General features: G+C 55.5%; 2 protein-coding genes across 2 annotated transcripts in view; both read left to right on the top strand.

Annotated features, from left to right (window-relative positions):
• The first annotated feature begins 3,703 nt into the window (after positions 1 to 3,703).
• LOC104322934 (motor neuron and pancreas homeobox protein 1) lies at positions 3,704 to 13,038 on the top strand. Its single transcript, XM_069780507.1, is given in 4 exon segments — positions 3,704 to 3,722; positions 3,725 to 4,237; positions 12,013 to 12,173; positions 12,721 to 13,038. Coding segments are annotated over 4 exon segments (1,011 nt in total).
• Positions 13,039 to 17,089: 4,051 nt separating this feature from the next.
• CFAP65 (cilia and flagella associated protein 65) overlaps positions 17,090 to 26,820 on the top strand; it is a 34,337-nt gene continuing 24,606 nt past the window's right edge. Inside the window, exons 1-10 of the mRNA XM_069781161.1 lie at positions 17,090 to 17,213; positions 17,522 to 17,676; positions 18,348 to 18,450; positions 19,885 to 20,051; positions 21,522 to 21,721; positions 22,418 to 22,563; positions 23,703 to 23,925; positions 24,274 to 24,539; positions 25,787 to 25,987; positions 26,417 to 26,779. Coding sequence (XP_069637262.1) covers positions 17,139 to 17,213; positions 17,522 to 17,676; positions 18,348 to 18,450; positions 19,885 to 20,051; positions 21,522 to 21,721; positions 22,418 to 22,563; positions 23,703 to 23,925; positions 24,274 to 24,539; positions 25,787 to 25,987; positions 26,417 to 26,779 — 1,899 coding nt within the window. The 5' untranslated portion in view covers positions 17,090 to 17,138. The remainder of the gene's footprint in view (positions 17,214 to 17,521; positions 17,677 to 18,347; positions 18,451 to 19,884; positions 20,052 to 21,521; positions 21,722 to 22,417; positions 22,564 to 23,702; positions 23,926 to 24,273; positions 24,540 to 25,786; positions 25,988 to 26,416; positions 26,780 to 26,820) is intronic.

Genomic DNA, 26,820 nt, shown 5'->3' with positions numbered 1-26,820 from the left:
ACATCCAGAAAATCCCCCCAAAATGCCTGGGCAAATGAAAGAGTCCCAGGAAGCCCTGGGCTCTGTGAATGCTCCTGGTGCTGCCCATTGCCCAGTGAGGGATGTTGTGATCAGGGCCCTCCCAGAGAGGTGAGGGAACTGAGGAACCTTGATGCTGCCTGGGCAGCGTGGACCTCCCACTGGTCTACACGTGCTGGACAGGAGTAGACTAAGTAGTTAAATGTGGAGGCACCTTTAGGGCACAGTCAACATGAGGTGCATGAGGCAGGGGACAAATGAAGATGATGATGGGTTGGGCTTGAGCCAGCAAGGGATGTGGAGATGGGAGAAAAACCCTGGCTGGTTCAGGTCTTTGAGCTGGTCCATCTAGCTCTGTATGGGGCTCAGGAGTTCTGTCCTGGATGTGACCAAAATCTTCCACAGCAGCAAGGTGGTGCTTGCTGGCCTTTTTCAGAGAGCCAGTCACTTTGGGAGGGTTCTGCTACCACTGGGTGAGCAGAGGAGGCCCTGGGGTAACCACACAGGGTGAGCTGTGAAGGGACTGGGAGCAATACAGTGCTGGCTGGGAACATCCCCTCTTAAACTCCACGTCCTCCTGAATGGGGATGCTTTCCTGGGGCAGCTCCTGCCATAGTGCCCTGTACCCCCAGGCCATGGGAACAAGCTGTCTCTCTGGCTGATATCCTGAGGTCTGCTACCTGTGGCTGATGTTTGGGGTTGCCTTGGATCCTCTCTGGAGACCCTCCTGTGGAGGAAGGGTGCTGGGCAGAGGTAGGTAGCCAGGCCACGGTCACATTCACTTATTACAGTTCTCAGATCTAGTTAGCAACCAGGTGAGCTGTCACCAGAGGACCTGATGGATGGGGAAGAGTTCCCTCCTTCCTGAGGCGGGAAATGAAGCTAATCAGACCTCGGACACCTTAATCCAGCTCTGATCTGATTAATGACCCTGAAGACTGTGAACTCATCAGCACCCTGGCATCTATCACTGCCTGCATCCCGCCCCTTCTGCTGGCCACCGCCCGGCATGGCTCTCTTGTGCACAGCCCAGGGCTCTGGCTCTCTGCCCTGCATGGCATGTGCTGTGAGCCGGCTGCTCCAGCCCTGGACAACCCTCTTGCAGGGTCCCAGTGTTTGTGGTTGACTCGTCTGGAGGAGGGAACTCCCTCCATGATTTTCCTAGATTTCTTCACTGGGATATTTCCACCCAGGCTTTATGGCTGGTCTGCTTTCTTGCTTGTTCAATTCAAAGGCTGCAGCTTGGCTGCTTGTACTCGCACCAGCCCGGGATCAGCGAATTGGGCACCAGCCTGGGCTGCTGATCCTTGGAGGAGTTGCTTGTCTTTGGAGAGCCTCCTTGGGTGGTGCAGGGGACTTCCATGAGGACAGCAAGGCTGTGACTTGGTGCTGTGACCCAGACCCCCAAACGAGCCTCATTCAAGCCCTGCTCCCACTGCCTGCAATACAGTGGGTACAGCCACAAATGGTCTCAGGGCTTGACAGGGGTTACCTAGGCTCTCCTGGGCTGGCTACCTGCCTGTCTGCCACCCCATGGTGGTCACTGTGGTGGTGACTTCTCTGTTGTGCCCCAGTGCAGCAGCCCCATCTCTGCCTGGGGTCTCAAGGCGTGTTCCCTGTGCAAAGCTAAGGAGCCGTTGCAATCCTTGGAGCCAGTCCTGGGGACTCAGATAAGGAAGCGGTGGCTCCTCCCTTGCCGCTGTCACCATTGCAGGCTATTGACCTGCAGCGGAAGAGTTGTCCTACTTCTGCTGTGCCCTCTGTTCCCTGGATACTTGTTGCAGTTTCCCCCTGTGCTTGGGAGCCAGGCTGTTCCATTCCTCCCCAAGTCTTGTCCTGCCTGTGCCTGCTGCTTGGCAGGGCTGGCTGCTCACATGGGGGGAGAAGGAAGGGACTTGGGGTCATTTTGCTTGGCAAGGACATTGACTTCTGTCCTGGGAAAGCAGAGGGGGATGGATTGGGGGCGGTGGAGGGAGCCCCACAGTCTCCCTGATGGTGGACAGAGGGTATAGCAGCAGGCACAGGGGTGCTGGAGTAGAATGGGATGCTGTTCTACCTTCAGTACCCTCTCAGTAGGGTGTGTTATTGTGGGGTGACATCCACCTCAAATACCATTCTGAGCGAATCCAGCTTTGGGCTGTCCATGGGGCTGATTCCTGCCCTCTTCACTCTGAGGGAGGCAGCTGGAAAAGAGCTGTTGTGCACCTGTTCCCGCACAAGGATTTGGGGACTGCCCAATGAAGCTTGCGGGTGCTGGGCTTGGGCAATGGAAGGAGGAAGTTGTCCCACATGTTTGACCCTTGGAGCTCCCTGCAGTGGGGTGATGGGTGTGCAGGGAGCTCAGCAGGCTCCAGACCAGACTGGATGGGCACCCCCTGGGGTTACTGAGCAGATAAAGTACAGGAGGCTGAGGAAGGCCCCATCTGCCCCTGCCTTTCTCCTCCCTGGGCATCTGCTTGCAGCCTCTGTGGGACACAGGATACAGGGGGGTGGACCCATCTCTTGCTCAGGGAATACAGCAGTGCTGGAAATGCTGAAGGGGGAAGAAATACAGGGATGGGAACTCCCTTGAGCTGTTGTAATATTTATAGCGGCTGCCTTGCCTTCCAAAGAGCACGACCCATAATCAGGCACAAACAAGCAGGGGCTTGTCTCACTGTGTCAGCATGACACAAAAAGGTGGGACCCAGAGACAGACACAGGCCCTCGATGCCAGAGGCCACAGGTGTGCTCGCACACACTGTGCCTCTCCCTGAGGGCCAGTGCCAGGGGTCTGGGCCAGCTCTGCTCCTGTTCACCCACATCTCCCAGACCAGCCAAGTCTTTCCTCTCTGCCCTTCCTTGGTGCCACTCTCAAAGCTGTGACTTGTCTGGGAAAGATAAGACCGGGAAAATGAGTAACAATCTGCCTTCAGGCACCTGGTCTGTTGGCATGTTGGACAGACATGGGTGACGGAGTTTGGTGGCTTCTGTGTGTGTCCAGCTCAGGTCCACTAATCTCCCTGGCCCAGAGTTCTGCAATGGGAAACAGCATGGCTGGGCATTGTCAGTGATCCCTGGGGTGCGGAGGAGCTTGCCGGTGAGTGAGTGCCTCTCCTGTCCTCCCAGCCAGGCACTCTGCCCCACAAGCACCTGGGGGCTCCACAGAGCCAGGACAGCACTGGAGCCCAGCAGAGCTTCGCCTACACGTGCCGAAGCCCGTCTAGTCTCCCCAGATCTCCTCCAGCTGCTGCAACCGCAGACCCGGTTGCCCACCGAGGGGCTCTAAGGAAAGCAAGATTGGCTCTGGATCAGGACGATGGGCTCAGTGCCCTGGGTGGTGGGTCCTGCAGGCTGAGGGGATCCCCTGGGTGTGGGCCAGGGCTGGGCTGGGTTGCGAGGCTGCGGAAGGGGCAGAGGCGTCCGGGTCAGGCCCCGGCATGTCCCCACTGCTGTGGCCAGAGGATGAGGAAGCCGGAGGAGGGAGGCCGGCGGGGAGCCGGGCCGGGGCTGGCGGGGAGGCAGGCCGGGCCGGCGGGGCGGGGGGCCGGAGCGGAGCCAATGGGGAGCTGGGGCAGGTGGAGGGGGGTTTAAAACCCCCCCCCGGTGCCGGCGGGCGAGCGAGTGCCCGGGAGGAGGAGCGGAGAGGAGGGCTGCCCCCGAGGGCAGCCCCGCGGAGCGCGGCGCGGCGGGGCCCCGCGGGTGGATGCCCGCCGGTGCTGGGGCTGGCCCGGTGCTGCCCGGCCGGGCTGTGCCCTGGCAGGGGAGCGGCGGGGTGCCGGGGGGGCCCGGCGGCTCCGGGCCATGCACAAGCCCATGGAGAAGTCCCAAAACTTCCGCATCGAGGCGCTCCTGGCTGAAGAGCCGGCGCGGAGCGCCTCCCCGCCGGGGCTGAGCCCCGGGAGCCCCGCGGCGAGCCCCGGCCCCGCCGGGCGCTCCGACACCCCCTCGCCGCGGGCGCCCCCGGCCGCCGCGCCCCTCGCCCCGGCCGGCTTCGTTCCCAAGCCCGGCTTGCTGCACCTCCCCGGCCCCGGGCTCGGCGCCCTGCCGGCCCTCTACCCGCCCGCCGTGTACTCGCTCCCGGCCCTGGCGGGCCAGCACCCCGCTTTCGCCTACACCGGCATCCCCCACCTGCCGCCGCCCGGCGCCGAGCACCTGAAGGCGGCCGTGGCCGGCTCCTTCCCGCTGGAGCACTGGATCCGAGCCGGGATGCTGGTGCCGAGGCTCTCCGACTTCCACGGTGAGTGACCCGGGGACCGACCCTCCCGTCGGGTGGGACGCGGCTGTCGCCCCTTCCAACCCCCGAGGGCCCCCGCCGGCACGACGGGGTGCGGGTCCCTTCGGGGACGGGTGGCTGAGGCTCTCCGAGGCCGTCCCTTCGCGGCTCCCCAGCGGTTGGGGTCGAGAGGCCGGCGGGGGCGGCGATCCCTCGGGGCTGACCCCAATGCGGGGCTCTTGCTGCGCCCAGACCCGCTCCCCAGCCAGGACAGGTTTGGAGGTCCCATTGGCGGGGAAGGGGGGGGCAAGACCCGGTCTCCGGAGACCTCCGAGGGCTGCGGGGCCCCGGGAACCCGATCCCTCGCCCTACACCGGCCCGGTGCTGCGGGACGACCCCGAGGGGCACTGCCCGCCCCGGCGCCGGCAGAGCAGAGCCGCTCCCGGGCCGGGCCAGCCGCGGCAGCCCCAGCTGCCGGCCCCGCACGGCCGCCGCGGGCTCGTTGGGCTCCGCCGCGGCGGGAAGGAAACGAAAATAAAGAAGCGGCTGCCGGAACCGGCACCGGGAAACGAATAAATCCCGGCCGGTGCGGTTGGGAACGAACCCGCCCTGGTCTCTGCGGCGGCGGCCGCCCGCCGGGGCCGGGGATGGGACACGGAGGGATGCGCGGCAGGATCCGGGCCGGGGAAGGGCCGGGGATCTGGGTCCTTGCCCGCCGCAGCGCTCGGCTCGTTGGGGCGAGGGGCCGGCTCCGCGGGGCCGGTGAGCCCGGTGCCGGCGGGAGCTGCGGGAACCAGGCAGCCCGGCAGCGTGCTCGGCTCCAGCCCAGCCCCGCTCCCTCCTGGCGTGCAAGGAGGGTGCCGGCTCCGTGCACAGCCCCTTGCACGGTGGGCACGGCCAGGGCTGCGGGCAGGCACCGGACCCTGCACTGCAATGATGGGCCGCGGGTGGGGAGGGTCCTGCAAGGCATGGACGGCACAAGGGCTGACTTCAGGCTCTTGTCCCACAGGGGGCTGTCACTGGCACCCCTGGCAGTGTGACCCAGACCCTACCCTGTGCTTGGGGTGAGCGGAGGGGTTGGGGTTGCTTGGGGTTGCTGCAAAGATGGGGCCAGTGGGCAATAAAGCAAGAGTGGCTTGTTAATAAACACCCGGCAGAGTATCCGGATTTGTTAGCTGAGTTTAGTGTCTTAATAACCTGGGAACCCATTAAAAAAAAAAAAAAAAAAAAAAAGCCTGGGTAAGTCGGTTAATTAATAAACTGGCTGGGTGAACAATAGTGCAAAAATGGAGGATTAACATGAAACATCCCATTCATTGCTCCTTCCTCAAATTACACCTGGGCAGGCTGAAGGGAAAGAGACCGTTCCCTTCCCTGGGCTGTCTCTCTTTCCATGGCTCTCCCAGGACTGTAGGATAGGTCCAGCTGTGAAGCAGTGGTGGCAGCTAAGGGTGTAGAATAAGCCTCCAGTGCTACAGGCGGTGTGCACTCTTCAAGCATGTCATTAAGAGCAGGAAAAAAAAAAATCTCTATTTGTTGGTTGATGAAACACCTTCCAGCTCCTCTGCAGAGGCCATGTTGTCCTTGCCGGGTTTGGGTCTGTCGGTATATCTTGGCATCCCAGTAGCTTCACGCAGGGTTGTGTCCCACCAGAGTGGGATGACACCACTGCATCTGCCCCTGTGGCCCTGAGTGCAGCTTCTGGCTGGGATAATGTAGAGACATTCGTGCATCAAATTTGCATTTGCGCATCAGCCCCATCCCTCTCAAGTGCAGCATCTGCTCCAGAGCTGGTTGTCTCCAAAACCTTGCTGAAAGGAGACAAATCCCAAATCACAGGCATGAGAACAGCTTGTGGAGGGAGCTTTTGGGCTGTGCTAGGATGCACAGGAACAGCATGTGAATGGTTCTTGTGGGAAGCACTGAGCTGTACTCCTATGGTAGCTTAGGGGGAGGAAAAGCAGTATCTGACTCGAGTATTGCTTGATTGGGTCCTGGGGAGCCCAAAGCAGGGTAGAAGCAAGGGAGACATGTGGAGGTGTAACGAGGATGCAGCAAAAGCTACCAAAGCTGCAGATTTTTAAATCAGAGTGACCGCTGCCCCAATCCATGTCCTTGCTGAAAGGTATTTGCTCCCAGTTCTGCGGAGCCCTTTGCAGTGGGGATTCTTTCTCCCCAGACTGTCCTGTTTAGTACTTCAGCAATTCTCCTGCTGTGAAGCTTTTCTTGCTCCAGCTTGCTCCCAAGATTTGTCACTTCAAACACAGCAAATCACTGTCCATTCTCTTTGCCTGCCTGGTCTGCACATGAAGAGGATATGTAGGTCCCTTTCAGTCTTCTCTTTCCCCCACTATATAGCCCAGCTGCTTCCATCTCCTCTGAGCCAGGTTTCCATCCTGCCTGCTTTCAGGGTTTTCTTCCAAACGCCCTCCTGTCTCAAAGCACAGGGACCAAGCTGGGTGCAGAGCTTGAGCTGATGCCTCCCTGAAGAAGAAGGATGAAGCTTTGTGCATTTGCAGCTGCTCTACCTGCCTGTACCTCCCCACAAACATCAATTCTGACTCGGGGGACTTATGCTTAGCTTGGGGTCTATTCTCTCCACGCTTTTTCTCCCAGGGATCCTGCTCCCCTGGTCCTTGTTTTGTGTTTTCTCAACACCATGTAGACTGTGTCATCAGACCCTGTTTCTCATCCATCTTCAGATCTTTATTTCAGTCCGTTGGAAACATTTGGGGTCTCAAGTCTGTCCTCAGCCTTTCCTCTTGTGGGCTCACTGCAAGCTCCAAAAGTAAGTCCCTTTGCAGCGTGCCTTGTCACCAGGGATGGCTCCAGCTGCATGTTATGGCTGTGTCTGGGCTCATATTGCCCCAGCATGCTGGCCATGATGCGGGGACGGGGACAGTGACGTGGGTACGCAAGGAGAGGAAGGAGCACCTGCCTAGGACATGCTGCCTGTACAGCCCTTCCTCATTTCTCTGAGGAGGGTGGTGGGCTGGGCAGGAGCCTCCCACTGTTGTCACAGGGCTCCTGGGCCGCCTGTGGTTCCTGGGTCCCCTGTCCCAACACCCAACCTAGACAGACGGACAGACAGACCTGCCTGGCTGAGGTTTCCAGAGTGATTGAGCACAAATGTCCATGGTGCTGGTCATGTTTAGCTCCCTGGGTAGCACTGGACAGATAGCTGGAAGAGACGAGTCTGAAAGCCTCCTAGGATGCGTTCTGGGGCGTCTGAGAGGGAGGTCACCCTTGTGATTTATTTATAGGGGATTCCAGGACTAAATCCTGGAATAAATTCCTTCTTTAGCTGCCTGTGTAGAGATGTTCTGCAGACACGGTCTAGTTTGGTGTCCTGGGGACAGTCAGTGTGGGGGAAGGAGCGGGATAGCCCCTGAACTGAAGCCGCAAGCTCTGTGGGGATGTGTTGCACACACTCGCCCTGCTCTCACCTGCGTATGGGAGAGATAGGATGGCAGGGAGACGGTCTGAGACAGTGGAGTGATACCCTTAGGAACCTTGCCTGGGCTTGGGTGCTGGGATTGCTCAGAGAAGCAACCACTCCTGCTGTGGTGCAAGTGGGTGCCATGCCTCCCTCACTAGCTGCCTCTGCAGAGCTGCAGTCAGTGCCTGGCTGCCTCTGCTGCAATGCGGAGTGAGAGGGCTGGGTGGGAAGGCCTGAGAAAAGGAGCAGGCATGCCCTCACTGCAGCCAGCAGGGATGCTGCCTGCCCAGGCTCTGCTGCTCCCAGCCTGGGTCCCTGTCCTAGGTCTTTGAGCACCTTCTGAACCGCACAGGGGAGCATTTGGTACTGTTAGTGCCAAATACTATTAGTATTTCTGGGAGCTGTGATTTATTTGCCCTGGCTATCAATGTGGAAATACAGCACAGCGGTGGGAGCCAAGTGCAGAGACCCTCTTTGGCGGAGAGTTGTAGGAGCGGCGAGCGGTGACATACAGCTGCAGACTCTCAGGAAGAGCGAAGGATTCCCCGTGGGGGACCTGGTGCTCAGATGGCTTTCCTGGGACACCACTTCTCTGCATCACCCACTCACCACCTTGATGGCTTGGTGCCCAGGCCAGATCCTGCCCGCAGTGGTGGAGAGCTGGCTGATGGGCTGTGCTGGGCTAGGAGAGCGGGCAAGACAAGTCGTACCAAACTGCTTCAAAAAGCAACGCCTTCCAAGGCTCACCAGATTCACAATGGTCTGGCGTCAGCAGGAAACGTGGGCTGGAAAACAGCTGGCAAGCAGCAATCGGGGGTCAACAGTGGAGCAAGCAAGCAGAGGTAGCAAGTGTCCTTACACATGCTGCCCCACGGAAAATGGTAAGGGCTGCCGGCAGGGTAGGAGAAGCCTCTGGTGATGGCCCTGACATCTGGAGAAACACCGCCAAAGCAGACAGGGTGCTAATTTCCTCTCCTTTATCTGCCAGCCCACAAAATTAAGTGAGCTATAGCTAAACAAACCAAATTAAAACCAAGTGGGTTAATATCAACCTAGGATTACCCTTGTTATCAAGTAGACGGAACTGTATCAAATAAACCAACAATTCTTTATAAGCTTTATCTAATTATTCAGGAGGCAGCTGCCTTGTAGAGCTCCTGGCCTCAGACTCAGAGGGCATTCCCGGCTCCAGCCCAAGCAATTTATTTACTGATATTGCAGCTGAATGCCAGGCATCTGTCAGGGGGTCCAAGCCCTGCCAGGCTGAAGGGATACTGAGATGAGCTCTGATCCTGGATGTAGCACTGGAGGAGGTGGCTGGTCAGATAGGAAATCCTTTGGGAAGCAAAGGTGTGATGCTGAGGCAGTCGCTGGTCTTCTGGTAGGAGCTGGATAAAGGGGAGAGCCTTCCCAAAGGGTTACTCTTTCTATGGGATGCTGGTTGTGATGGGGATGGGTTCATAGCTCAGCTGGCATGGACTGTGGGAGGTGAGTCCTGGGGGGATACTTGCTGTGCATCCCTTGGGAGGATGCTGTCCGTGTCGATGTGACAGCCTGCCACAGGACTGGGGGGACAGGACTCCGGGGAGAACACTGGCAGGACAGGCTGGAGCTACCAGCAGCCATAAGGCATCACTTTGTCTTTGCATGGGAAACTGGAACCTACTTCATACCCTGACAGTCCACTTCCTCCTCCTCCCTTTGCTCCTTCCCCAGTGAGAAATTGCAGACCTTCTTCCTCCACACTGTCCCCAGGCAAAGGAGCCAGGGCCCTTCAGGGAAGCTAACAGCAGGTCCGAGGACAGAGATTTTGGTCGTTCAGGTCCACGTTGACCTGCTGCTGTGGGTCGCTGAAGGTCAGGTGGACCTTAAAGCTGTGTTGGTTTGGGCTCGCCCCATCTTGTCTGCTGGCCAAATCTTGAACAAGTCATGGGGGGCAGTGGTGGTGATGGGTAGTAGCTGCTGAAGGGTGTATTGTTAGAGGAGGTCACAGGTTAGGTGGCCAGCCACATCTGTGTGGGCTGGGCTTTGGACTGGTGGTTGCTTGAACTGTATAAGAACGCCACAGAGGGGTTTGAGTGTTATTTTTTTTTGTCCATGCAGGGGCAGAAGGCAGGGTGGGTTTCCAGGGAAGTTAGGGTCTGTACAAGGTTTTAAGGGACACCACTGCACTGATCCTGAATTGGAGACACTGAGATGGAGAAGCTGGGGATGGCAGAGGGACCATGCTGCAGCAGTCGGTCCCCTGCATAGGTAGTCATTTGGGATATACCCTGTTTGGATTTATTTGGCTTTTGGGCAAACTTTATGTTCTCCTTGTCCCTGCTAGACCAAGCAGTCCTCAGCATCTTACCTGGGGAAGAGTGAGTCCCTTGAGGGGGGTGGGTTGTTAAAGCAAGCTGCCTTCCAGCCTCCTCTGAATCTGGACAGACTGAACTTCTGATGCTTTTGGGGTCAAGACTCACCTCTGTGCCTCCACTCTTCCCACATCTGTTTTTAGTCTACCCTCATCTGACCTTGCAGAAGGAGGCACAGAGGAGCCTTTGAGGGTGGTCTGAAGTATTTCTGTGCTCCCCAGAGCCAGGATGTAGTGCCCTAGGAGCTGAGCCCTGGGGTCTCTGCTTTGGGCTGGGGAATTCAGGCTGGGAATATGATATTTCTTCACCCCTGGCAAAACAGCCCCCAGCTCCAGAAAACACAGAAGTCCCAGATTACTGGATGCTGGCATGTGGGCACACCCTCTTCCCTCCTATTTTCCCAAAGCATCCTCTACAGACCATGCCCAGAAAGAGGACCTGCTCACAGGGACCCTTCCCTGACCTGGTACAGCCAGCCCACGCAGTGCAGCCCCTGCTTCAGGGAGGGACTGAGGCACCCTTCCATCTCTGGCAGCAAAGGGGGCTTTCTGGGTGCCAGAGCCCTCGGGCTGCTGGATGCTGCCTGGGGATGCTTTATGTTGTGCTCCCCATCAACACTGACTGAATGAATTTCCCCTCTGGCTGTTTCTGGCACATCTCTGGCCTTCCCTCCTCCAAGGAGTTGCAAGGCGTTTTATCTTGGGCTGCCCTGTCCCTGCAGATGCTGGTCCCCATGGCACCTCCTTTCCTTAGCCGAGGGGAGCCTTCTCAGGTCCGTTTGGTCCCATGTCTCCACCAAGGATTTGTACAGCCAGAGCATCCACAGCCAGCCAGAGCCCAGACAGCAGCCGAGCTCTGCAGAGCTGAGCCATCTTTCATCTGACATTTGTATTTGTCCCGGAAATCCTTTGAGCCTCTCATTTGGTTTTAGACTTGAATATGTTTTGTGTGCAAAATAACGCACCGTGTGTGTGTCAGAGCCATCAGCACAGCGTGCCTCTATTCAGTCCCTAGTTTAACTGGCCACTAGCTGCCAGGTGGGTCCCACAGGCTGTCTCTCCTGGCACTGTGGGGCTGCAGGTGTAGGAGCAGTCATGCCCATCCCTGCTTACAAGAGGAGCTTGCAGAGCCTCATCCCAGCCTGGGCTCTGCCTGTTTGACCCATCCCACCCAGCATCTAGGTACTTGGGATCAAACCTGGATCACGATCAGTTAATGCCCCCTTCATAAATTCCTGCCTCGTGCGTCACCACTATGTTTGTGAAGGGCTCGGTGGACACCTCAGGAAATGGGCAGGTTGGGATCAAAGCTGGAATCCAGGGGAAATAAAGTGGATGGTGCCCCATGCCCTGCAAAGCGGGTGAGCTGGAGCGACCCTTGCCAAGCAGGTGATGTCTCTGGGGCCACGATGCTCCGTCTCGCCCCCCGAGACGCGGTGGCACGGATGTGCCAAGGACCTTTCCCATTATAATGCCCCCCATGCCACTCCGGCACTTTACTCCCAGCTGCAAACCTCTGGGTTTAACTGCCGCTGCGGTGCTGGGAGAAGCAGTAAAAGCTGAACCCCGGGGGGACAATAAAGCCAGGGGAGAGGAGATAAGCAGGGATCAAACACGGTGCGGCAGCCACCCCACGCTGGACTCTCAAAGGTCCCTTTGTTCCCGCTGCCTCCTGATTCAGCGCCGCGCTGCCTTCAAGGGCTGTGGGTGAGATAGCGGGGCTCATGGGCAGCCCTGCCGCCGCAGCCCCTGGCAGTTGGGCAGCCACCTGCGCGGCCCGGCAATAAAAAAAGGAGGATTAATTTCAGTCACAGGACTGATCCCAGTTGCACACCAAGGCCTGATAACATATCTCGCTGGTTCCTATCAGTCAGGCAACAAAGCCATTATTGGGGTGGGAGATGATGGAAAAGACACTCGTCTTCCTCCTCATCCCGGGTTTGCCGCGGGATGTCCCCCCCCAGCCTCGCTGTCCCCTCACCCTGCCCGCTCTCTGCTCCGCAGCTGCCCCGCAGTCTGGCTTGATGGGGAAATGCCGTCGGCCCCGCACAGCCTTCACCAGCCAGCAGCTCCTAGAGCTGGAGAATCAGTTCAAGCTCAACAAGTACCTGTCCAGACCCAAGCGCTTTGAGGTGGCCACGTCGCTAATGCTCACTGAGACACAGGTACGTTGGTCCCGGGGAGATGGAGCGTAGCACCAGGCGGCTGCCAGGGAGGGAAGTCAAGGTCATGGGCAATGCTGATGCCCCTCACTTGGCTGCCATCAGCCCCACAGCCCACTGCCCCCATCAGCACCCCTTTCCAGGGCATCTCCTGCAGAGAGCTCCCTGGTGGGCTCCAGGCTCTTCTCTTGTGAAGGGCACCCCATAAATACTGCTCCTCTTTTTACCTGGCACCCCCAACTTGGGCTTCAAAGCCTTCCCATCCCTCGCTGCACCGTGGGAGGGGGCTTTCTGTGGGGCTAAAATTAAAACGTCCCTGTGGAAATCCTTGGGCATCCTGCAGAAGTTGGGCAGGGGGAAGGGAGCAGGCCCCCCGGGTATTCCTCTCCCGGTGACAACCTCAGCTTCCTTGCACAGACCCGCAGCACCGCGGGATGCCCCACGACAAGGAGGCTTTGGGGGATCCCTCCATGCAGGGAAGGCGAGGGGGTGAGTGAGGACAGGATGGGGCAGGGGGACACACTCTCCCCTGGGGGCTCTCCCTCGGCAGGTGAAGATCTGGTTCCAGAACCGCCGCATGAAGTGGAAGCGGAGCCGCAAAGCCAAGGAGCAGGGGGCTCAGGCGGAGGCCGAGAAGCAACGAGGGCTCAGCAAAGCCTGTGAGAAGCTGCTGCCTGGCGAGCCCCGGGGACAAGCTGCTGAAAGCCCTGAGTTCATGGGGCACAGCCCCGGGTCGGGCTTCCTGCACCGCAGCACCGCCGAGCTGGGCTATGGCCCGGACTCCTCCTGCTCGGGGGGTGAGGAGGAAGAGGAAGAGGAGGAGGATGAGATGGGTGCCACGGAGAGGAAGATTGGTTCTGTGTTGTGAAAGGCGGACAGCCGGCCGGGGAGAGGGGCCGGGCTGCGGTGTCGGGGTCTCTTTGCTGGCAGTCACAGACTGTGCCTGGGTGGAGTGGGGGGGGCTGCAGGGCGCCTGCCCCCCTTTAACTTATGTGTGTTTGGATCCTATTTAACTCGTAATTATTCCTCTGTGTGTATCTGGGGGAGTCCCCACATCCCTCCCTATAAAGCTGTTATCCGGATGCCTGTGCTCTTCCTTAGGGGACAGGAGGCTCTGCCCGCCTCCTGCCACCGCGCTGCCCTGCTGGGGTCCCTGGGGAACCGGGTGGGGACAGCAGACTTGCACAGCTGGCAGCCCACCGGCACAGCTGGAGGGGAGAGACCCTGGACCCTCCTTTGACTGTGCACTGCCCCTTCCCTTCAGATATGACAGTGCCTGGAGCAGCACATCCCTGCGTGGTGCCAGCTGCCCTTCCCCTTGGTGGCGTGAAGGCTGGGAAGGAGGATGCCCAGGATGCCTGCCAGCCTGCCCTGCCTCCTCCTGCACCTGTAGCATCCCTGAGTGGGGTCTGCTCTTTGCAGGGCAAAACTAATCTGTCTTGTGAAGCAGAACTTGTTAATTGGCTAATGCAGCGGTGCTGTTTTCCATGCTGCAGTTATCCTGGTTGCATCGATGTGGCATTGCCCCCAAGTAAGGTGGGAATGGAGCCCTCCTGGATTTAGGGAGGTGCTCAGGCTGTTTATGAGGGCTCAATGCTTTGGTGAGCCCCCCTTTTCCCATGGCATTGTCTGAACCCCTCTCAGTCCCTTTCTGGGCTCATTTCATGATCCTCTTGGGACCCTGCTACCTGTGACTGGGCTCAAATCCACCCCTGGTAGCAGGATGAGAACAGACACCTTCTGCCACCTCCCTAGAAGCACTAGGGTTAAGCTCTGACCCCCCCTAAGTGAGCAGGCTGCCTTCATCCTCAGCATGCTGGAGGATCATGGCAGACCCTATAGACCTCCTATGCCTCCTGCACACTTTGTGGGCCTCCCCTTGGGATGCTGAGATGGCCATGCAGGCAGAGGGACCAGCCCCACAATGTCCAGCCTCTCCACCCACCCCAGACCGAGGGGGCAGCCCTGTTTCACCACCCCAGTGCATGTAAGGCTGCAGGAATGGGACAGGCTGGGCTGGGCTGCCCTGTTCCCAGGGAGCCCATGTCGTCTCCCTCCTGCCCCACTATCTGCTGTCCTCTCCTCTCTTCTCCTCGTCACTGCCTGGGGTGGCAGGGGGGCTGCCTGCCCCCAGGACCTGCCTGTGAGGGTGGGAGCTGCAGAGGGGCAGCAGCCTCCAGGGAGACCTGGGTCACCTCCGGCAGCTGGTCAGCAAGGGACGGGACAGGTAAGTGTTGGTGTGGGGCTCTCACATCTCGCAGCTCTGGGTAACACCTGGCAGCGGCTGGGGCTGCCATGGGGCTGGGGGCAGCACCCTGGGCAAGGGGACAGATGCGATGCTTTTGGGATAGAGGGATGGATGGGGAAGCAGATGATGGGAGAGAGGAGCATGTGGATGGAGGGAGGGAGGGAGGGAAGGAGGGATGGATGGATGGACAAACAACGGGCCTGTGTAGGGTGATAGTGATGCGCAGTGGCTGCTGCCAGCTCAGCAGCTTCCCCTGGGTGTGTGGCAACCTTGGTGCTCAGGTCCCCTGTCCCCAGGCAACCCAGCCCAGGGCACAGCAGTGCCCTGCTGCCCACGCAGGAGGTGTCCCTGGCACTGCCCGGGGGAAGCTCTGGTCCTGGGGATGGTGCAAGGGCTCAAGTGGGGGAGATGCGAGTCAGGACAGGGGCTGGGTGCCATGAGCCTGCAATGGCTGGCATAACATGGAGCAGGAGAGGAATAAATGTGTGGAAGCGATGGGGGGAAAGACAGGGAAGGAAAGGAGGAAGGGAGTGGGAAGTAGGGAAGGATGGTACCCAGTTCCCTGCCGTTGCCCTGCAGGGACAGTGGGGCAGGAGAGACCCACTGCCCCAGGGGAGCTATGCCTGCCCCCCCCTGGCACCCAGGACTGGGCACTGAGATGCTGGCAGATGCCAGGCCATGGTTGCAGGAGCCTTGGGGCTGAAGACATCTATTACCTGATGTACAGCCTGGTCCTCTGGCAGCGGGGGAGCACAGAGAGGACCACAGGCTGGAGCTGGGCACACCGGGGCAGGAGCGAGGTGGGGAGGACAGGGATGGCAGGGGCAGAGAGGAAAAGGAGAGAAGGAAAGCAAGAAAAAAGAGTGCCAGGAAGGGTGGGGGTGGGTTGGGGTGGGAGCTGAAGGGATGTCACAGACTTAAAACGTTCACCTTGATGGGCCATGACAGGTTTAATTTCCAGAGTACAACCATTAAAGTGATGGATGGGAGGCATTCATCTCGCCCCTCGTACACATGGGCCCACTGTGGCTGCAGGAGGGTTTGTTTTGTTGCTGTTATTTATGAGGTTGTTTCTGCAGGAGCCAGGCACTCGTCCAGTGCTGGTGGGACAGAGGATGGGACACAATTGATGCTGGAGGAGTTGGGGTGCTGATTTACCGCTGCTTAGCTGGATGACTCATGTTGTAAACATCGACAAATGCCATTAAAGCTGCATCTCCTTCCTGCTTCTGCCCCAGCACCCTCCCCGCACTGTGGGATGCGGCCAGCCCTGCTCTCCACCATGCTGCTACCTGTGCACCCTGGAGGGGCTGTCTGGCCCTTCACACTGGGGACACAAGGGTCCCCCCCTCCCTGAGGGACACCCAGGGCCTGGGGAAGATGCAGGAGTGACCCACGGTGGTGGTGGTGCTACCCCATGGGAATGATACCCGGGATACCTGATGGGCTTGTGCAGGCAGTGCTCCCCAGCCTGTGTCCCTTTGCCGGTCTCGGCCCCAAAACTTCTTCTGGCAACAGTCACGACTTGTTAGCTGTGTCACCAATGCCCCAAGGAGCTCGGGGTGACCTGGCCCCATTAAGGTCACCCCATCCCTATGCCAGCACTCTCCAGCCTGCTGCACCCCCTGCCCCCTCCAGCAGCCCCCCCACCCCTTAGCCCCGCAGCCCCCTCACCCACCCATCCCGCACACCCACGTACTTCACGACACCCCCTTTGCCTGCTCAGCTTTGCACCTCTCTCCCCCCGCCCCCATCCTCATCGCCCCTCTCCCCCGAGCTCTCTCCTGCCCCCCTCCACCCTCGGCACCCCTCGGGCTGCCACCCACGCCCCTCCATCTCCCTGATCCCCCATCTCCCCCTGGCCCCCATCTCCCCCTGGCACTGCCTCCCCCCTCCCATCTGCCCCCTCGCCGCCCCCCCCGCCACCCCGCTCTGCGCGTCCCTCTGCTGCCCCCTGGCGGTCGCCGCCGGCACCTGCCGCTGCCCCCCGCGCGCGGATTGACCCGAGTCGGCCGCCGTCGTTGCTCCGGGAGACGCCGCCGCCGCGTCCGGTCTCCATAGCAACACGGGCCGGGGCCTTCGCGGCGCTGAGCGGCCGGGACCGGGCCGGCCTGGGCCCGGCCGGGACCCGAGGTGGTCCGGGCTCTCGGGGGCCGGGCTGTGCTACAGGGAGCCGGGCAGGGCTTGGGGGAGCCGGGCAGGGCCCGGGGGCGGCGGCGGTGGCCCCGGGGCCAGGCTCTGCTCCGGGGGGCCGGGCAGGGTTCTAAAGGACCGGGCCGTGGCCCAGGGAACTGGGCAGGCTCTTGCTGTAGGGAACAGGGCCGTGCCGCAGTCATCTATATGGGGTTTTAGCGGGCCGGGCAAGGCTAAAGAGCAGGTCTTTGCTACACTGGGCTCTGTGGGTCTGTAGTGGGCTGGGCAGGGCTGTGCTATAAAGGCCCGAGGAGAGCTGTGCCCCGGGGGGCTGGGCTGTGAGGAGGGAGGGTGGTCACAGTCATGGTCTGTGCCAAGGAGGCCGCTGAGTGTGGTCTGTGGAGAGGGCTGGACTCAGCTGGCAAAATGGGGACACTACCGGGGACACTGCAGCCCCTGCAGGGAGGTGTGCCACCCTGAGCCCAAGGAGGGGTCGCTGGGTCTCTGGGAGTGCCCAGCTCTTGGCAGCAAAGACTGTCTGTGTGCAGGAGCAGCATATGTGAGGACCTTTTCCTCTTGTTTTTCAGATGCTTGCTCAGGTGCATGGAGAGCCCCCAAACTCTGACTCTTTTCGGAAGCTGTGCTGTGGTTGTGTCAGGAAGGTGAGCGGAGGAGCAAAGGGTGCCATTGTGGGCGGATTTACTGGCGAGGGCGGGGAGAGGAGAAAACCAAAAAACCCTTTAGCCTTTGCTTCCCTCGTTCATGACATCCTTTAGTATCTGTTGTTTGGGCTGTGGCCAGGAGGTGTCCCCTCTGGACTCTTGGAGCAGGGCTTTTGGTGACTTCTGAAGCTTTGCCGCAGGGTGGCTCCTCCCGTCCTCTGCCGGAGTCAGAGACTTTTAGCGTAGAGCGTAGTGATTTCTCCTCCCTCCCACCCTAACTGCTAATGTCCCCGCTGCAATTCCCGAAGATGTCTGCAAGAAAGCCAAAGAAGAAGAAAGGCGTATTCTGGGGCATTGAGGTGGCCGAAACACTCAGGTGGCGTGGCTGGGAACTTGGAAAAGAGATGATCAAACATCTGATCTTGAAAAATGTTCATGAGAAAACCCAGAAGCTGAGCTACAGGTGCGTGGGAAGTTTCTTTCTCCTTCGTACTCCTCACACTCCCACTGCATCTTCATCCCTCCTGCTGTATCAGTCACATTAGCACCTTTTCTTGGATTCATCTGCCCCCTCTGCCCTTGGGCGTTGTATCGGAGACAGCGCATGCACACTTACGTAGCCCGACAGAAACCTGCTAATTCAGAAGCACAGCCCTTGTTCCTGGCAGGAGTATTTTAAATGAAATGCCTTTTTTAAAATTCTGTTTTGCTGATACTTCTGTCTGTGAAGCATTTCCAGTCTAGTGAGATTTTAATTGTGGATGTATGCCAGCCAGTCACTAGTGTGTCCTAAAACCATTGCTCCCGGGAGTCCCACTGGCTGTTGAGCCATTCCAGCACTCCCTGTGACCCTCCCTGCTCTGAAACTTAAATGTTTCTGCTAAATGGGTTTTGCTCATGCTGCGTAGCCTGGGAATGTAAAATACTGTTTAAGGAAGGGGTAGGTAGGTATTGCTGGGAATGGGTTTCCAGGACACCTGATTTGCTGCCAAGGTACCCTTGGGGTCAGGTGTGTAAAGTGCTTCTAATTGTGGGGTCTGGAGGTTTTGATTCTTTATTCTCTTTTCTGCTGTCTAACTTAACAACAGCTGTATGCCCTCAGACAAAATCTCTTGTTTTGATTTCATTACCTAGATGTCCTTCCACGCGATTCTTCTCCACTGTTTTTCCGCAGCCTATCACTTTGAGCCCTGGTATGTCCTTAACTCTGCCCATCGTTTTCCGGCCCACTGAAAAGGTAAAGTGGCAACATCAAAACTGCTCTCAGTGCTTGGGCTGGCTTCAAGGGGGGCAGTGGGCCTCTGCCACTCTTGTCCTTTATGATCTGTTTTCACTTGAATAAATTAGTCCTTAGGGAAGGTTCTTCCATAGAAAGACTGGGCAGCGTGACCTTCCTGCTCTCCCCGCACCTTCATCACCTGAGGGAGCCTTAACCCCTGAATTCTCTGCAGAGTTTACAAGAGGGATCCTCACAAAAAGCATTCCCAGTTTTCCACAAGTTTCTTCTAGCCGTGAAATCAGTAAGATAAGGTGCTTGAACTGTCCACACCTGGTTAGATCCCAGGGAGCCTCAGCTGGGTGGTTTTAGTGCAGAAACTTGGGTTGAGGGACTCAGTCTCTGCTCTCTTACAGGAGACCCCAAAGCCTGTACATTGAAGGGCTACTGATTTTCTATAAGGGATATGTCAAGGGCCTCCCTTCTTTTTGGATGGGGTGGGTTTCTTTAAGTTTTATTTTTAACAGCAATGATTCTTTTTACCCAGCCCCTTTTCTTGATTTTCAGCTTGTTCCTGGCATCTGTCTTGGCTCTGAGTGTTGATCTCTGGCTCTTGTCCACAGCTGTGTATCTTTGATGTGAATCTCAATCCTAGCCATAGAGCATGATCATTGGGCAGATTCCCAGTACCCTGCTCTTTTAGTATCATGATTTTCTGATGACTGTTCAGTGTTCCATTTATGAAATAAGCTGCTGGCCTTGTTCTATTTTCAGTGAATAGTTTGTCTGCACCACATCAATTGCTAGAGCAGGAGGCTCCCTTTCTTAGAGAGAGCAAGGACTGTATGTGCTGCAGTGCCCAAGGTCTCTCCTTACCTGTATAAGTGGTACTCAGGAGAGGTGATGATTGGGGAGCATGGAAGACATGTATCTTGCAATTCCTTCTATTTTAGCCAGTTAGCAGATGTCCTGGGGCTCTTTGTACACAGTGCTGTCAATGCTGCATCTTTAAGTTATGTATTATCCACTTAGCTCTCTAGCTGACAAAGCACTTAATCAAAGATTAATATTTCTGTGCTTGTGGAGCTGAAAGAAAGATTGTACATGCTTCAGTTTAGCTGAATTGGGATCTTGAAAATGCTGAAAGAAATCCATCTGCATCAAAACAAATCAGGTGAAACAAATGTGGTCTTCAACTGCTCTCTCTGACGGTGGGTGTGTGTTCCCTGACAGAGGGAGGAGTATGCCTGAGTACCTTACTCACTGCCTGGCTTTTCTGAGTGCTTCATATGCTCTCTGTCCTGCACAGAGGCCTCTGCTGGTACCTCTGACACCGATGTTTTTTTTCCCCAACACTCTCACAGAGGTGAAGGTGATGGGTGTTCATGGGTAGAGCTGCAGTACCTGCAAGATGGAGCCAATCTAACTGCTGTCTCCCCTTGCTTTTCTGTGCAGAAGGAGTATGAAGACAGCATCTGCTTTAAGAAGGCTGAGGGTGAGTTCTCTGTCACCCTGCATGCTACGCTTCCACGCCCCGGTCTGTCCTTCCCAGCAGCTGTCCAGTTGCCTGTCTGTGCTGTCCACAATGTCACAGAGACAACATTCCTTGTGCGCAACACTGGGTGAGTGAGATGTGGCTGGGCAGACTCTCCTTCTGTTTTGTCAGGTATTTTGCCACCTTCTTGGACTCTCCAATGAATGCAGCTCATTCCAGTTGTCATTAGATCTGCTGGCTGCCTTAACAGGCAGCGGACCTCTGCCTCCTCTGAGGTCATGGCAGAAAAGGCAGCAGAAATGGTAGTACATGTCAGATCTCACTGTGGGAACATCTTGGCACCTCACATCTGTCTGTTTCCAGCATAGACTGAGAACCATTCATGCACAGGAACTAGTTGGGGACCAGCAAGGTCATCCCACATTCCACATCCCACATGAGAACATCCCACATTCACAGGAGAGGCCTGGGCTTGTAGTTAATCAAAGGCAGCCTGCCCAGCGTGAGTAGGGAGAGATGAGCTACCAGCTGGAAACATTTTAGTCTTCCTGTGACTTGACCTCTCTTCCCTTGGCACAGGAGTGCCATAGGAATGGCAGTGGAGTTGCCAACCTCTTTGATTTGGAGGCAGGCAATACAGAAGTTGGAGAGTCTCTCCAGTGCCTGCTCTTAGGTTCATGGAGCTGCCCAAAGCAGTGGCAGTGTTCTGTGGCTTGGAGTCATCATTTAGGAGCAAAGATGCTCCCAGTTATCAAGGACTGTCTTATTTTAATGAGGGAAGGACAGTAATTCTGGCAGTATTGTAGAAAGGAGTGCAGTGAAGAAGATCCCAGGCAAGGAGGAGGTGTACTTCAAACCATTTACAGTGAGAGCAAAGTAACCTTTACTAGTTGGAAGATGTCCTGTGCTCCCCAAAGCGGTCAGCTGATGCAGTAGGAAGGTGGAGAGGACAGAGGGGAGGGCACATGTATCTTCAGCAGAGCAAGGTATCAACTAGAAACCCTTTCAAGTGATTCATTCTCCCCTTAGAGAAATCATTTGTGCTGACTGAGAGGTTCAGGGTGGAGTATATGGATGGTAAGTAGTGCACAGCTTGGAATCAATAAAATAGAAAAAGCTGATGGTATGTCATGTTCTTTGCACAAATCAAACAAGCAAAAGGAGTTCTGGAGAGTTGAATGAAGTATTAGGAAAACAGTTCAGTCCTCTCTTCTCAACTGGGCATATAATAGAGGAACAAATGTTCATTTAGAATTAAGTAGCAGCAAATTTAGATACAGGAAAAGCAAATACTTCATTCTGGAGTTGATTTCCTTGCTATCACATGATGAAGCTTAGAAATTTTATGGCCATTAATAAAGTTCTTAGATGTAATAGCTAAGATTCATTAAAGTGTGAACAGAGTGTTTGCAGAGACTAGAGACAAATTTCTTCCCAGCATCACATATTTGGCCAGATGCATTAGGCATTCTGCCATTCAATATCGGTTGCTTCACATCCTAACTGAATAACCCGTTGTGAAAGGTCCATCCTATGTGTGATTGCACAGGCAGCAAAGAATTCACTCGTCTACCTAAAAAATATCTCCATTTCCTAGTGATCTCGTTACTGTGTTTGCCTGGGAGACACCAAGCCCTTTCTACATGATTCCTGACTGCGGCATGCTGAACCCAGGTGCTGAGTGCATGGTCAGGGTGGTTTTCCAACCCAAGGTGGCTGTGGTGTATGATGTGGCAGCAACGTGCTGGTTTGGAGGTGAAGAGAAACAAAAGAGGACTATCCAGCTAAAAGCCCTGGGTGAGTCTTTCTTGCATTTAGCAGTTAAAGAAGTGTGTATCATCCCAAAGTGTAGAATAGCATTTCACGGGGACACATGGAGGTGCTGGGCTCTGAGGCTGTGCTACAGTTGGCTCAACCCACTGATGAGCAAGTGAAGCCCATAGTTCGAAAGTGGCCTGTGAAATTTTCTAATGTACTTTTGTCAATTTGGAAGTGTGACCTGAAGAGACACAGGATCCAATATGCCCTGTGGCATGCTTTGGACAAACCAGCATTTCTGGAGCCTGCTTAAGTTGGCAGAGGGGAAGAAATGAGAGGAGTTCATTGGCACAATGCAAAAACCGTCAGAAACCCCTGGTCTTGTCTGTACTCAGTCTCTCCTGTCTGTCCCTGCTAGACAGAGAGCCAGAGGGAAAGTTCTAAAGCTCTCTGGATGCAAGTTAGAATAAGCAATGGACTTAGCAGCAATGGACTAGCAAGTCCTTGCCTGAAGTGCCTTGTATGACCACTGACGAACAAAAGAAGTGACTCTGAGTTTAGTAAATTAGGGCTGGAAGGGAGCTTATTTGGTTCAAAGCAGGGTCAACTTTGAAGGTAGATCCAACTTCAGAGTTACCTGAGGTTGTTCAGAGGCTTGTCCAGTTGAACATTAAATATCCAAGGATGGAGATTTCACCTCTCTTTCTTAACCCAGTATATTATTTCCTTTAACAGCCAAATACCCTTACCTGCGGGTGAGTGTGACAGGGGAAAAGTATGAAGGTGTACAGCCTGGAAAGTTTCAGGATGTGCTGTGCTTTGGATCAGTGCCAGTGGGGACAACTGTGGAGAAGTGTGTAGAAATCTTCAACATGTCTGTGGTATGTGGAGAGGGAGACTACTTCTTGTGAGAAGTTGGCATGCTGGCATGTTTCCCTGGGATATGCGGTCTTGAGTATCTCCCTTAATGCTGTGAAAATAACCCAAGTGGGAATGTGACTAAAACAGAGATGATGAGCCTTCCCCTACCAACCAGGCCATTCACCATTGCCTTCCAGCTACAGTGCTAGCAACTTATCCATTTGCAACATGATATGGCAGTTCCTGCCTGCTTCCCACCGTGCTTGGTCCAGATCAGACAGCTATTGTTGTCCTTCACATCCTGCAGCTCTCCTGCTCACCCTGGACAAGCCCATCAGTCCTGTGTGGCAGTTGTGGCAGTCTCAAATTGGCATGCATGTGTCCCAGGGAGCTGATGGATCTTCTGCCGTCCACAGTGGACTGCAACCTGGTGAATTGTTCTCGAAGTCAAATGGGCTGTATTTGAGCACCTTGTTCTCTGTGCCAGCTCAGCCCATCCTAGCCCATTAAAAGATGGATGTACTCAGACTGCTGACATGGATGACAGCAGTGCTGACTCCTCCCCAGGCTCTGCAACTTGGGAGTGGCAAAGACATACTCTGTTGTTGTACTGTTCTAATTCACACTGCAATGGTGTTCAGCATCCCCAGGCAAAGATCAGGACCTTTTTTAAGGGGCTTGAGGAAGGCATCAGAGAGCTGATCTTGTTTGGTTTTTTTGGTTTTTTGGGTTTTGGGGTTTTTTTTGTGAAAAGAAGATCCCTAGACAAGGTGGAACTGTGAATGAAGGGAAATAAATTATCTGCCTGCAGGTCCCCTGGTCACAGCAGTCACTTAGGCTACTTTGGTCCTTGGGGACACCTTGAGCCATCGTCCCCACTACCAGGAGGGGCACTCCAACCCAGAGATCACCAGGACATGTTGCTGCAGCCCACTGACTTCTGAGTGTATTGTGGGAGCTTGCTGCCAGCAGTGCTCCAGCAGGACAGAGTTGCAGAAGTTTGCACAGCATTTCTGTGCTGAGCTGCAGTACCCTTGGTGTTCTTGGTGGTGTTTAGCTCTGCTGAAAACTTCAGTTCTTCACTGATTAATGTCCTGCATTCAGAGCCATCTTGGCTCCTCTTGGCTCCTTTGTCAACCTATTTCTTTTCTGCTTGCAGGTTGATGCACCATGTAGGATAGAAAGAGCAAAAGATCCTCTGCTTCGAGATCATGTTTTCTCCTGTGATGTGTCCCATGGTGTTGTCCCTGCCAACGGGAAGCTGGTCTTGTGCATACAATTTCAGCCTCAGATAGTAGGAGAGCACAGTACCGACTATTTCACTATAATATCTGCTGGATGCCTCTTGCAGACTGTCCTGAAGGTGGTTGGCTCATGTAAAGGTACCACAGTGAGAGCCTTCCCTGTTTCTCCCCATCGTCATTGTCTTAGCACTGCAGGGGAAGGGCTAGTGCTTGAGGAAGGGCTAGGGACTGTCACAGCCCTGAGTCACAGACTTACCTTCTGTTGGGATCCAGGCTGTCTCTGGTGCACCATTTGGGATTTATACTTGCTTGAGACAGATGTCAGACTGTTAGAAGTGAATGTCCAGCTGTTTGCTAGGACTGGTGGGTTTTCTAATGAGGTGATTCTGGTTTGGGAAGATCAGTTAAGTGCAGCAGTGGCTTGTGACATGTTGACAGAAACAGCTATGACAGGTCCAGGATCTGTCTTACATGTTGTTGTGCTAGGTCCTTTAGTGTCCCTGCACCAACATTCTGTGGACTTTGACTGGATCAATCTTGGGGAAAGTTTGATGCAGACGCTGAAAATCAGCAACATCTCAGATGTCCCAGCCTATTACCAATTTGATATTGATGTCAGAGGGAGTGTCTTCTCCTTGGATCGACCCTGTGGAGTCTTGGAGGGCATAACAACACTAGCACTGAAGGTGACCTTTCGACCTACTCACCCCATCAGCTATCACCGCAGAGTGGTGTGCCTTGTCCACCATCAGGTATGAGAGGCAAAGGGTGGTTTCATCTCTGTGATAGCTCAGAGGGATCTTCCAATGTAACCCATCAGAGCTGGCCTCTCTCACTTAGTATCCCCCACAAATCTATTCCCACTGCGTTTCCATTGACACCTGTCACATAATCATAGAATCATTTAGGTTGGGATGGACCTTTCAGATCATTGAGTCAAACCACTAACCCAACAATGCCAAGTCCACCACTAAACCATGTCCCTAAGCACCACATCTACACGTCTTTTAAATACCTCCAGGGTTGGTGACTCTACCACTTCCCTGAGCAGCCTGTTTCAGTGCTTGACAACACTTTTGGTGAAGAAATTTTTCCTAATATCCAATTTAAACCTCCCCTGGCACAACTTGAGGCCATTTCCTCTTGTCCTATTGCTTGTTGCTAAGGAGAAGAGACCGACACCCACCTCACTACAGCTTCCTTTCAGGTAGTTGTAGAGAGCGATAGGGTCTCCCCTGAGCCTCCTTTTCTCCAGGCTAAACAACCCCAGTTTCCTCAGCTGGTCCTCATAAGACTTGTGCTCTAGACCCTTCACCAGTTCTTCTTTGGACATGCTCCAGCACCTCAATGTCTTTGTTGTAGTGAGGGGCCCAAACCTGAACACAGCTCAGTATCCGAGGTGTGGCCTTACCAGTGCCAAGTACAGGGGGATGATCACTTCCCTAGTCCTGCTGGCCACACTGTTTCTGATACGAGCCAGGATGCTGTTGGCCTTCTTGGCCAGCTGGGCACACTGCTGGCTCATGTTCAGCCAGCTGTTGACCAACACCCTCAGATCCTTTCCCTCCAGGCAGCTTTCCAGCCACTCTTCCCCAGGCCTGTAGTGTTGCATGGGGTTGTTGTGACCCAAGCGTGGGACCTGGGCTCTTATTGAGCAGAATTCCCATGGTGCAGGTTCCTATCAGCAGTAGAGGGCTGATGTGGACAGACAGTCAGTAATGCCTCTGGGAAGGGTGAGGTGCATCCTCAGTGGATCCTGTTCATTTAGGTCTCTGAGTGAAATTTAGCTGCACAGCCATGCACTGAGTGCCTTCAACTTTCACTCCAGTTTCAAGAAAGTTCTTGCATCCTGTCAAGACATAAAGTAAATGGCAGTCTAATATTGCAGATGCTAAGCCTTTCCCAGGCATGGTTTTGGAAGTGAGGTACTAGGATGGTGTAACTCTCAAAACAATCACAGAAGGACAGTTTATTATAATCCTTTCTGGTGTTTTCGCAGGAACCCATGTATGTGGACTTTTTTGGTACCTGCCATTCAGACATAGCTAAGCCAGCCATCCTTCAGGCAAGACACCTCTCCTGGTACCGAACCAACATGGTGAGGGGACTGACCTTCTACCCCCCTGACATCCTGAGTGTGATGCTGAAGGATGGGAAGTTGCAGATGGATGAAAAGGGAGCCCTCATGCTGCCCCCCAAGGTATGAGCTGCCCTCCCTGGAATCTAAGGTGCTGTTCTCTGCAGATGTTGGGCTTCTGTTGCACAAGCCAGACAGATCTAGAAGGACTTGCAGGTGCCAGACTGATTTCTTTAGTATCTCTGCTGTTAATGTTCTCAGTACACACCAATACTATCTATGTCAGTTGGGTCTTACCCAAGTTCAGCTACTAAGCCACTTTCTGGCTTTAACTCAGTCACGGTGTCTTCTTTTGCTTCATGTAGCTTCAGACTAAGCACTGGCTTACAAACAGGAGCCTCCTTGAAGCCTAGACTTGGAGATGTCCTGGGAACTGTCAATGAAGCGCATCTTGCATGCCCTCTTGCTTGTGAAGGCAGTCAGGACTGTAGTGCCTGGTGCCTCCCAGAGGCACACTTCCCCTGCTCACTCCGAGATGTTTCTATCCTGTAGATCCCTCAGGACAAGCCTCCCAAGGAATACTTTGAAGCCAACTCCATGACTGAATATTTCTACGATGGTGTAAGCAGTGACCTGGCCTTGTTTCCTCCTCACATTAGTGTCAGCCCTAGGGAGTATGATTTTGGTTGCTGCGTGCCACTCCACAAGGTAGAACCGCTTCCTCTCTGTGTGACCAACCACACCAAAGGAACGATCACTGTTGCCTGGACTCCAAGCCATGGCAGTGCCTTCCAAGTGAGCCCTGAAATCTGTGACATCCCACCTTTGAAGTCTTCAGCCTTCCGTGTTCTTTTCCAGCCCACTCAGCTCAACAGTCTCTATGCAGCAGAGCTGGAAGGTTTTGCCTCCTACAAGGTTAGTAGGAATTACTAGGACCAGTTTCCAGAGAGGGCCTG

This window comes from Haliaeetus albicilla, chromosome 4 (genome assembly GCF_947461875.1).
Source record: "Haliaeetus albicilla chromosome 4, bHalAlb1.1, whole genome shotgun sequence".
NCBI lineage: Eukaryota > Metazoa > Chordata > Aves > Accipitriformes > Accipitridae > Haliaeetus > Haliaeetus albicilla.
This window is presented reverse-complemented; position numbering and strand designations above follow the sequence as displayed.